Source organism: Armigeres subalbatus, chromosome 3, assembly GCF_024139115.2.
Source record: "Armigeres subalbatus isolate Guangzhou_Male chromosome 3, GZ_Asu_2, whole genome shotgun sequence".
Lineage (NCBI taxonomy): Eukaryota > Metazoa > Arthropoda > Insecta > Diptera > Culicidae > Armigeres > Armigeres subalbatus.
In genome coordinates, this window is record NC_085141.1 from 144,169,362 (window position 1) to 144,182,010 (window position 12,649).

Sequence of the window (12,649 nt, forward strand, 5' to 3'; positions counted from 1 at the left end):
AAATAATGTTACTTATTCATATTTTGGTAATAATGTTAGAATCAAACCATGTCAGCCCATATTTTCAAAACACTATGAGGTATCTCAGTTATCAACTTTCGGTGAATTTGTTTCTGTTCTGCAAATGAAGTGATATCAGGTACATGGAAAATGGCAAAACTCTATTGCTGATCCTTAAACACGCTAAACATCTGCGGAAAATCAATTAACCATTCAATTACCACGCAGAACGACTTGAAGTCATTCAATTCTATAATTTTAAACGCTCGTAACTGAAGTACGAATCAGCCGTGATTTCGGTAGCTGCCAGCTGCCAGACAAACACGTTCCGCAAAGTTTTCCCTCTGTTGCATTCCCACCAACAACGCCACCGACGACGATGACGATGATGGTCCGACCGATGGAAAAGGAAAACTTTTCCTATTCGTTGCGGCGTATCGTCGCTCGGCGGAAGAGATTGCAAAAGCTGCACGGACCTTCAAGTATCCGGAAACGGGAGATTTAGTTACATCCCCTCTCTTTACCAGAAAACTAATTAAAGTGATAAGATTTGCATATTCGTCCAGTCGGTTCTGGTGTACTGCAACTGGTGTACCGCCGTTGGGTATTGCTGTGTAGATGTAAATATAATTTTGAAGAAAAAAAAATCTCGGTTGAGCAATAAGCATAGACGTATCGAGGATTCTTATTTTCTTTACTTGGAAAACATTCGTGCCTTATAAACGGGAGACTGAAAGAATAGGGCTGATCAAAAACTTTGTCAAAACCAAGTAGCTGGTGGCTGGTGTTGGTCCCGAGTTGGACATGCATGGCATGTCGATTTGAGGTGGCAATATGCCCTAGCTAAGCAAAGACTGCTTTGATGTCTTAGCTGTAACGATTTTCACGGGTATCTTTGCCTGTTAAATAACATGCTGGTACCATCTTAATATTGTAGAAAGTCTCAAGCATTTTGATAATATTAACATTTCCAAAAAATTGATGATATTTTGTTGCCGGAAATTAGTGAGGTAAAACGCCTTCCAGCTAGCACCTCCTAGGCAACAACGCATGAAGCGTCGGCGAATCAGGATTGTGGTATGAAAAGTGCATGGAGACGCATAGTACATTGTAGGTTAGTCCCACTAGGGCGTTTTGCCTCGCCAAAATGTTTCATCAAAATGTGGAAAATTTCGGTTTTCCTTACTTTCTTTCGATTATTTTGACACAATTTTCACCTAACCTACTTAGATTTACAGTTTTAGATTCTCAATTCACTTTCAATCTAGCCATAAAGAGCCCGTCTCGCACAATGGAAAAACTGTCAAAAAGTACGCAAACGTATCCAATCCATACTGCGTGGCTTTCAACGCTTGAATGTTCCTATACTTCTGTTCATACCTGACCTATTCAAAATTAAGTCGAATCCGACTTATTTCCTTTTAAACTGGGCAATTCAAAACTTGAGTAATATTTACTACTTCAATGAAATGATGGTTGCACTAAAATTAGGAATCTGTTTTCCATAAAGTGCTCTCAGATAGATAGGTAAACTTGTCTCCCACCAGTCGTATAAAAAAAGGTGGAAGATTTTTCTTAACTTTCACGAAGTAATCATTTTATTGGAATAGTATCGTTTATTTAAATTTTAAATTGTCCCATTTTTAAGTCGAATTCGACTGAATTTGGCGTAGATCAGGTTTAGCGCGTGCATCCAAAAAACAAATCTTAACTTATTATATAAATCTTTGGCATATATAATTCTACAAAGTTTTAATTCAAGAAATGTAAGCTTTCAATACAGATATTTTATTAAAATAATACCGTCGTCGGGGGTGACAATGGGTCAAATTGAGGTGAGAATGGGTCACTGTTTCAACTACTTAGAATGCTTGTAGAATGCATTGAATGTATCTGAGGGCAAGAAGACTAAAATATAAGAGACCTTTTTGAACGACCATTCACACCCCCCAGACCCATTGTCACCCCCGATGGCGGTACAAAGTTTTAAGATTTCAATACAATGCATTATGGTCCCAGAGCCGAATTTATTTAGACAACAATGTTTGCGCCCAAACTATTAGTTTTACATATACAGGGCTGGTAGCGACCGATGCAGCTCAAAAAAGTGACTTTAGTGACCAAAACTTACGAAAAAAGGGACCAAATAGTGACTTTCAGTTGCAGAAAAAGTGACCAAATAGTGACTTTCAGTTTTAGTTGCAAGTTCTATGAGACGAAATTAAGCGGTTTTGGGTCGAATGAGAATCATCTTTCACTCACCACTCTTTTGTCTTAGAACGAACTCAGAAGAGAAATGAAAATCGTACACGCTAACTTTTATCTACTCAGTAAAATTGTATTGGCCTTCCTTTTAATCCCACGAAAATTTTATTAAATATCAGTCAAAAACAGTACTCAAAACTATGAGTAGTCTTCCGAGAAAATCAAATTTTTACGCCACTGGAAGTGAGCGAAACATGGTTATCACTCATAAGACCTGTTTTCTTTTCTGAAAAATTATTTCTAGGCAAAAATCTGCGTGAAGGAACATTACCTTCACGTGAGAATCAGTGAAAATTAAGTTCACTGGATTAGCTGAATACCTATTTAAGAAAGATGCACGATTTATCATAGGTGCCACGGAAGTTATTGGAATTTTCAGTCCAAAAAAAAGCAACAGTACGGATCGTTCGGGTAAAAAAATTATGAAGATCCAGTATAACGAGCCTGGGATTGAACGCTCAACCTCCTGCTTATACTGCAGGACTATGCTCTCTGAACTATTTAAATATTTTTCTTCCAAAATACGCAGATTTGCTTTACGTATTCATGAAAGATTTTTGCTATGGAATTCGATAGCGCATGCAATCATCAAAATTGGGGAGACTTGATTCTCTCTCTATAACATCTACTCAATAAATTTTGTTTTAGAGCAAACCCTTCATCACATCTGTCAAATCTACAAAAAATATCCGCTTGAGAACAAATTTATATTTTCTTGAATTTGTTTGCCAAACTTCTCAAGTCTCAGAATCAAGTCTCCTCATATTGTGACAACAACTCAACATCCAATTATCCTGAAATTGTGGTGGAATTATCATTGAAGATCATTTAGCGTATTGACGGCTTGTGCTGTGAAAAAATGATAGCATTTTGTCAATATTGGGGGAAGTTGTTGAAATTTTGCTAGTCACTAAAAAACATCTTTAGGAGGGACAAACAAAGTAAATAATAGAGTAAATAAGGTTGTCAATCAAAAAATAATTCGCCACATGACGATCATTTGTCTAGAGGATCTATAATAAAAGTACGCTCTAACAATACTGCTATAGTTCTCGGTAAAACAGCGGAGAATTAAGTCTCCCAAGGGGTCAAGTCTCCCAAAGAATCAAATCTTCTCACCTTCTCCTATTGTATACAGTTTGAGCTTTAAAACAAAATCGGAATTGGCTTGCATGACTGTATACCAATTTATAAATTGTGACGTGAAACACCTTCAATTAGCTACTGGTGAAATGCCAGTAAAAGCAGCGAGTTAAACGGCTGGCGAAGTTTCAGCACGATCATTTTTTTACGATCCGTAATTGTATTTCCGCCATGATCAAAGCATCATCCGATGGGTACATAAAGCTTTATTTAAATAAAATCTTAGTCAACAGTTTCAAAATAGTTGAAAATAGTGACTTTTTGCGAGAAAAAGTGACTTTAGTGACTTGAGGTCGAAAAAAGGGACTTTTTAGTGACTTGCCCGAAAAAAGTGACCAAGTCACTAAAAAGTGACCCGCTACCAGGCCTGCATATATAATGTCTTTGGAAAAAAAAATCACATTTTCTACGATTTTTTCCATATAGGGGAACTGTTCCGTTTTCCGTTTTGCGATTCATCACATCGCATTACAAAGAAATACAGCACAAATCTCGTTGCTTCTTTTTCCCAACATACATGCTCACTGCTGAAAAAAATCACAAAAATAAAAAAAAAACAAACCAAATTCCTTTTCATTGCTTTGTTTTTGATGGAATGAAAATGGGAGCTATGAGATGAAGTGCCGAACCGTTCCCCTAGTAAAATTAGGGTGCTGCCTAAATTTTAGAAGTTCACAATATCAACTTTTCAATTAGACCGATACAAATATTTAAAAACAATTATGCCCCCCCTCGGATTTTTTTTTTTTGCGCAAAAATAATAATTTGAGAGGGCCACAATAAAATTTTCGGAACATTCTTTAACAAATCCGAGGATTTTTTAGATTTTATGAATTTGTCAAGTGTAGGGGCTACGAATGAAATTTCGACATCATTCGTTACTTTGAGTCTGCCTCACACATCGAGAAAATTTTCCGCCTTTAGATGGATTGAAGCAGGGTGATGTACTCTCGAATCTATTGTTTTATTTAACGCTCGAGGGAGCGATTAGGACAGCTGCTCTGCAAAGAAGCGGTACCATTATCAAAAGATCGCATATGCTCCTGGCCTTTGCGGACGATATCAATAGTATCAGAATAGATCGTCTTCCCGTGGAAGAGGTTTTTGTACCTTTAAGAGGGAAACAGCGAGGATTGGACACACGAACAATACCAGTATATTATGTATGAAGTACATGGACGCTAGCAACCAACCTGGGTTCATTAGTGGTGGTGGTAGTGAATTAGTGCTGAATGATCGAGTCCACTGGAGGATGACAATCCAAGAATAGTTTGGATCTGGCATTGGATGTTCTAGACCATCGTTTAACCCATAACCATGCATATTCAATATTTTTCTAGGATAGAACAGAACATTTGAACAACTTTGCTACGCCCTATCTTTTAAAACCAAATTTTGACAGTTGATTTTATTCTTGGGTGATATAACCATCCGTTTTGAATCGGTTAAATATAGTTGTTACGTCAAACATGAGACATAAAATTACTCTTAGAAAATGAGAGATCTTTTTGATTTTCGTGCAATTGGTATTTAACGAGAAATTATAGAAAATCTTTACAATTTGATTTTTTTAAACACTTGACACTTACACCCCTTTGCTTTTTTACTTCAAGTGAGAATGTTAGAGCCTTGAAGAAAAAGCAGAATGCTAAATCAACAGCATACTTTTCTGCACCCCCTCCCCCAAAGGGATATGAAGAATCTTGGAATAAATACACTACATTAACGCAAGTATTTGAAAATTAAACCCGGACTACTCACCATAATCAGTTGGCGGATATCCTTGACGAAGGTCGACGCAGTGAGGAAGTTGTTCACCGCCGAGAAGATTTTACCTTCCAACTTGAATTGTTTTTCTTGTGTTGTGCGCCTAATTTGTACACAACCCTCGGGAAGTGGAGCAGTTGGTCCCGGAAGCGGTATTCAGGGTGGTGTTGGTGGTGAAAATGATTTTCCGCGATGGTGCCGTTGTGGTTTACAAAGGGGGGTGGTGGTGTTTGGTGGACCGGGGATATCGTTTCCGCTCTCGAAAACTCCTCCGTCGTCCGTGGTGTCCTCGTTTGCTTGCTCGCGTACGAAACGCTCTAGGGCTGGCTGCTGGTCGTCAACACTGCAGCAGCGAATCCGAACAATTTCTTCCTCTCATTTATAATCTAAATTGAGCGTTTTATTGTTACCGAGTTTATATTCTGTATGTTTGTAACACTGCTGAAAGTTGTGGAAAGCTATTTCTCGTTTTGGATTTTTAAAGTATTGGTGGAATTAGGACAGGTGAGTGGAAATATGTTTATGGAATGTAAGACGATCTTATGCCATTGCGAAAATGCTCCCATGGTTAAACCAAGCATTTAGAATTTCAAATGCGACAACTTAATTACTTACTGCTTTGATTGTTGGATATGAGATAATTGTCACATGAAAGATTTTCGTTTTGTGCCATTCCACATTTTGCACTCCCGCAGGTGTGGATTCGCACTGCTACCGCCCACATGGGTCTCAATGATGCACTGCTGGTTACTATCAACTCCCCCCGAAGCCAACATTTTGCGCTCCCGCAGGTGCGGATTCGCACTGCTACCGCCCACATGGGTCTCAATGATGCACTGTTGGTTACTATCAACTCCCCCCGAAGCCAACATTTTGCGCTCCCGCAGGTGCGGATTCGCACTGCTACCGCCCACATGGGTCTCAAAGCCAACATTTTGAGCTCCCGCAGGTGCGGATTCGCACTGCTACCGCCCACATGGGTCTCAATGATGCACTGTTGGTTACTATCAATCTGCCCCCAAGGCCAACATTTTGCGCTCCCGCAGGTGCGGATTCGCACTGCTACCGCCCACATGGGTCTCAATGATGCACTGTTGGTTACTATCAACTCCCCCCAAAGCCAACATTTTGCGCTCCCGCAGGTGCGAATTCGCACTGCTACCGCCCACATGGGTCTCAATGATGCACTGTTGGTTACTATCAACTCCCCCCAAAGCCAACATTTTGTGCTCCCGCAGGTGCGAATTCGCACTGCTACCGCCCACATGGGTCTCAATGATGCACTGTTGGTTACTATCAACGCCCCCCAAAGCCAACATTTTGCGCTCCCGCAGATGCGAATTCGCACTGCTACCGCCCACATGGCTCTCAATGATGCACTGTTGGTTACTATCACCCCCCCCCCCCCTCTCAAAGCCAACATTTTGCGCTCCCGCAGGTGCGGTTTCGCACTGCTACCGCCCACATGGGTCTCAATGATGCACTGTTAGTTACTATCAACTCCCCCAAAGCCAACATGTTGTGCATCCGCAGGTGCGGATTCGCACTGCTACCGCCCACATGGGTCTCAATGATGCACTGTTGGTTACTATCAACCCCCCCAAAGCCAACATTTTGCGCTCCCGCAGGTGCGGATTCGCACTGCTACCGCCCACATGGGTCTCAATGATGCACTGTTGGTTACTATCAACTCCCCCCAAAGCCAACATTCTGCGCTCCCGCTGGTGCGGATTCGCTATACCAGCACCCAGACTGGTCCCAGTTTCGTATTGGAAGTATTGATTTGTTCCCCTAAAATCCCATTTTCACACCGCATGAAAAAATAGTTTATTTTGGGATACTTGGGTCATTCAGCGCACATCAGCTCATTGTCTAGGTCGATTGAAACGGATTCGCACCCTTGTAATACTAAGAACAACATCAATTGAATGCAGTCTGCTTATTGTGTCTTCGGGAACATGTCCCTATTCTCTATACACCCCCGGAAATAATTATAACGCATTCGCTGATTTTCATACAAAATGGTCATGTTTGAGGATCAAAATATCGATTAGTTGCGTTTAGATTGACGACATTTTTGGTATCCCAGCCTAAAATAACCTAAATTTTTATTTAATGACTAGCAGACCCGTTTCGCTTAAAATTGATTTATTATCTGATTAATTCTCGACTCATGAAGAAATTGGTGTTTTATTTGTATAGGAGCCCCCTTTTCAAAGCGAGAGGGATCTCAAACAATCTTAAGAACCTTCCCCGGCCCCAAAAACCTCTGTATGCAAATTTTTACGGTGATCGGTTCAGTAGTTTCGGAGTCTATAAGGTTCAGACAGACAGAAATTCATTTTTATTTACATAGATTGCTTTTTGTATGCATATTTACTGAAAAGGCGCGTTTCAGTTGGAAATAATAATAAAGCCACTCCATTTGTATGTAGCTTTGTATGAAAATCAGTGAATGCGTTATATTTCTTTCCGGGGATGTATGCGTTACAATTGAAACTATAGAATCATTTTCCTTGTCATGCAGCTATTATATGTTATCATTGGGATTTTAAATTAAGAAACATTTAATTGGGTTTTTGTTCGAAATTCGGGCAGTATGACCCTAATAAAAAATAAAAAAATAAAATACAATAGAAATTATTGTAACAGTACGCTGGAATTAATAGTAATGACGGTAAACTCTATTGTGACTCACAATAGAATAACATGAAAAAAATTTGCTTTCCACCATAAAACCTATTGTAAATGGCAGTTTTACAATAGAAAATAAGGGTTGATATGTATCTTCACAATAAAAAATCGATTTCTTCTTGAACAAATGTTTTCCATCGCAATTGATTTTTTGTAATTATACTAGTTGACCCGGCGGACGTTGTCCTGCATAGTAGGCGAGAATGTGCGTTCCGAACTGCCCATGCAAAGTTCGCTCAACTTTACTCGTAATTTTCGCATTAGGAAATATAATATAAACCCGTCGGAAACTATAACGAATGTTTCTGCTGAAGAAATGAAAAAAATCCATCCAGCCGTTTTCGAGTTATGCGGATACGAACACAGACCATTTCATTTTTATATATAAGATTGCCAACAATTTACTGGCAAAATAATTTATTGAGCGACTATTGGAACAACAATATGGCACTTTAATTGGTATGGTATAAAACCAATAGATTTAAATGTTTATCAATAAAATGTATTGCAGTTTTATGATATTTTATTGCAACTCAATTGTATTTTTTATTCAGGCGGTCCTATGCAACCCTTACATTCAGTTCAATCAAAGTCAATTGCCTATTTCCGGGGTTAAACCACCCGACTTGGACGTTAATTTACAATGTTATGAAAACTCATATGTGAATATGTACGTTATGTGGAAGATATTGATTTGGAAAATGTATTGGAGGTAACCACTTTCCCTTCGATGGGACTCGAACCCATGACCCTACAGTACGCTAGACTACTTAACCAACTAAGCTACGAAGAACCTCCGTCGGCCTTCGCAACCTAGCGGCTACTGAACGAGCTCGAGATTCCCAAATTGGACGCATAGTCAAATCACTCGCAATCCATTTCTCAAGCCAACACTTCCACATTGCCACATTGCAATTGTCCAGGATGCAGATCTTTCAAGTCGGTTCGTTGCGGCCTTACATAGATAAGTCAATTTCAGTACACTGTAGAAAATTTCCATACATGAAGTGTAATTAAAAAGTCAAAGTTTTATAGGAAATATTTGGTTTGGTTTAACACACTTACAGGCACTTCGTTCCCAAAATTAGTAAATGCAAATTCATGGGAAGTTGATGATGTTTTATTCGAAGTCACCCCGAAAGTTACAAGAAGTTCTAAATGAATTTTAAAATTTGTCATTCAACTCAACTGTTAAGTTAAGTACTTCGCGCAAAACGCTTTTCAAATCTCCTTTTTTTTAGTTTTTGTAGAAGACTACACATTTTCATATATTACCGTGACGTTTCGTTACATCATATAACATTATCCCGGCTACATTGAACGTTCGCTTATTGCGTTTTTTAGTAGTTTAGTGTGCTAATTTGCGTTCATTTGAATGCATTTCAGCAGTTTGGAAAAAATGGAAAAAAAAACAATGTTTTTATTTTATTTGATAACTCCGGAACGCAATGACCAATTTGATTTAAATCAGTCAATGAATTTTAATCAATACAAAAACATGCAAAATGATCGGAAAAGTGTGATCTATTCCCCTAAAGAGCATTTTTGACCTTTCTAATGAGATTTTTTAAAATATATTTTATAATGCACGAGAAAGGCATCATCACTGCTAGGTGGATTAATTTGGGTTATATTTTAATTTTTGGCGGGATCGATAAATTTTGAGGGATTAAATTTTCCTTTGTTCAATGCAGAAGTTAAACAACGTTGACAAAATGGTCCAGTAACAGAGAACGGCATTCATTAGTCAGAGCGCGGTCGTGCCCCAACTGTATTCTGACATATTTGATCCATCGCAATCCATCGACCAGAATTTGTTTGAAAGTTTATTAGAATAAATCTTCCTTAGAAATAATTGGAATTATCTTTAAAAATTTCAGAATTCCATTGAAGCATCAAATGTTTAATGATTGATAGTTGATAGATAAATACATAGCTGGCTAATACATTCGCTTGAAGGTTCAATTGGGGTTTTCTCAGTGCGTGTTGTCGTATTCCCAGAATTATTAAAATAAGTCAATCCGTTGCTTTTAACGTCAGAGTTGTTATTTATTGGAAAATCAGACAAGACACAAGCTCGGGAGCGATAAGATATGAGACTGGGCTTGTAAGCTTGTTCCTCGACATTTGTATTAGAAATAACTTGAGACATCATGTATAGGTATGATAAACATATTTTTAAGGAATATCAAAGTTCATCAAAGATAAGATGCTGATTATTGACCAAAATTCTTGATTCATAAATTGTGCAAAACATACACTAGACGAAATTAGACAGGATAATAGACTATACGTAGTCAAAAACTTGTAAAAATATTGAAAAATGTTAGAAATATCTAAAAAATTAAGTTTGCTTATAATTTCTGGTACAGTCTATATCTTACAGAGAGTATCAGGTATCAGAACGTTGGCTTCAGGGCACGTTCACTTCAATTTAGGAGATTTGTGACGTCGCTGTCACAGGCATTTTCATCAAACTCGTGATTGAAAAATAAGTGATAAAAAGAGCAATTTGAATGGTAGGAAAAATGAAGTTTGAGAAGCCTTTGAAAATGGCACACAACGCATAATCTATAAGTAAATATCCTTAAGTTTAAGTATAATATTTGGAAACGCAGTTGCGCATAAACTGGACAGTTAGATATCAGATGATAAGAGGTTCCATAATCGGACTTACATCTATCACAGACAAATGTTTCAAAGCGTTGAAAATTTGCCAAGTGATAGTTGAGTCGACACTGCAGTTCTATTTAGACCATGGGTTTTCAAACTGTGGGTCGTGACCCCCAGGAAGGGGGGTCGTGGGCTGATCGTCAATGGTGGGTCGCGAAAGGCAAATCAGACAAATCTTGATTCGTACTTTTGTCACTATTTTGTCCTACAAATCTACAGCCGCTTTTAGATTGGGATCTAAGTAGATGGATGATTAGAAAATAATAAACTTTACGAGGTCAATGACCTTCTTTTGTTATACGATATTTGAGCAAATTGTGGGCCCTCCTTAGCCGTGCGGTAAGATGCGCGGCTACAAAGCAAGACCATGCTGAGGGTGGCTGGGTTCGATTCCCGGTGCCGGTCTAGGCAATTTTCGGATTGGAAATTGTCTCGACTTCCCTGGGCATAAAAGTATCATCGTGCTAGCCTCATGATATACAAATGCAAAAATGGTAACCTGGCTTAGAAACCTCGCAGTTAATAACTGTGGAAGTGCTTAGCGAACACTAAGCTGCGAGGCGGCTCTGTCCCAGTGTGGGGATGTAATGCCAAGAAGAAGAAGAAGATTTGAGCAAATTGACTGAAGTCCAATACAATCCAAATCTAAACCCAAATCCAATCCAAAACTATTCCAAATCAAATCCAAATTCATTTTGAATCCAACCCAAATCCAGCGCAAATCGAATTCAAATCCAATATACCTTACAAATTTAATACAAATCCAATGCAAATCAAATTCAAAACTAATTCAAATCCAAATCTATTAAAATTCGATCCAAATACAATCCAAAATCAATCTAAATCCAATAAAAATCCAAATAAATCCAATCCAAATTAAATCTTAATCCAGATCAAAGCCAAATCTAATTCAAATTCAATCTAAACCCAATTCAAAGCCAATCCAGATCAAAGCAAAATCTGATTCAAATCTGATCCAAATTTAATTTAAATAAACCCAAATTCAAATAAAATCCAAATTTATTTCATATCTAAATCCAATTCAAATCTAAATCAATTCCAATACAAATCCAACCCAATTTCAAATCCCATCCAAATCCAATTCAAATAGAAAAAAAATGACTAGATTTTGGCAAATACAATGATGGGGTATGAAGTAATTTATTATCTAGACCAACACTTGAAAAGGGCGTTACAGCCAAAATTTATTCCTTCTGATTCTTTGTCCACACAAATAGCGATATATCTAGATCAACATTTGAAAAGGGCGTGACGGCCAAAATCTAATCTTTCCAGTTTTTTGTCTATGTATCTAACTTTGTATGGAGACAAGGAATCAGTAATAGTAAATTTTGGCTGTTACACCATTTTCAAATGTTGGTCTAGATATGTAGACGAAGAATCAGCAGGAATAAATTTTGGCTGTTACGCCCTTTTTAAATGTTAGTCTAGATTTGTTCAATCTAACGCTTAGATATCTGAACGGAAGTATATTTGTTTGCTCATAATGTGCTGCTGCAATGCGGATTGCACTCCACGCATAGTGGCAAATATTTACATTTGAAGTCCAGTAAGTTGGACTGTTCCAATCTCAGCACACGCGAATAGACGCCTGCACCTGATCTTCCTTCGAGGAGGGAGCCGCTACAGAAAATTCATTCGCAATAATGCCGATGCTAGCGGTTCAAGAGAGGGTTAATACTGAGATTTTGAGAAAAGTTAAACATAAATGTAACTAAAATTACAAATAATATACATTCCATACAGCTACGTAGTCTCACACAACTTTTGGCGTACGCCCCGATAAGGCTGCACCTTTGAGTTTTTTGTGTAAAAGAGTATCAAAATTGTGGAATTTTGGTATAGAATGTGGTATGTTATGTGAATAAATATCAAGATGGGACAACACAAGTGGGGTTTGATTTTCAAATTTCTAGAACAAAGTCTATCATTTTATCAGTTTGTCAATTTAAAGATTATTTCTGAATCGTCAAATATCGACATAGGGCTCTTTTGCGAATCTGATGGGCAGTTTACAGGATTCTTTTCCATGAAACTGAGTACCCATTAATAAGTACAAGAAAATATCTTCTTGTTTAAGATATAT

General features: G+C 38.0%; 1 protein-coding gene across 10 annotated transcripts in view; it reads right to left on the reverse strand.

Annotated features, from left to right (window-relative positions):
• The window catches only part of LOC134220055 (calmodulin-like), a 79,234-nt gene that overhangs the window by 21,381 nt on the left and 45,204 nt on the right, over positions 1-12,649 (reverse strand). For 3 of the 10 annotated variants that reach the window (XM_062699005.1, XM_062699002.1, XM_062699000.1), the window contains exon 2: positions 5,170-5,616. The exons of 1 other annotated variant lie outside the window; for it this stretch is intronic. In XM_062699005.1, the coding sequence (XP_062554989.1) occupies positions 5,170-5,172 (3 nt within the window). In that variant the 5' untranslated portion in view covers positions 5,173-5,616. Of the gene's footprint in view, positions 1-5,169; positions 5,634-12,649 lie in introns of all 10 variants that reach the window. 6 more of the 10 variants (XM_062699004.1, XM_062698999.1, XM_062699006.1 and 3 more) reach the window with 4 other exon arrangements.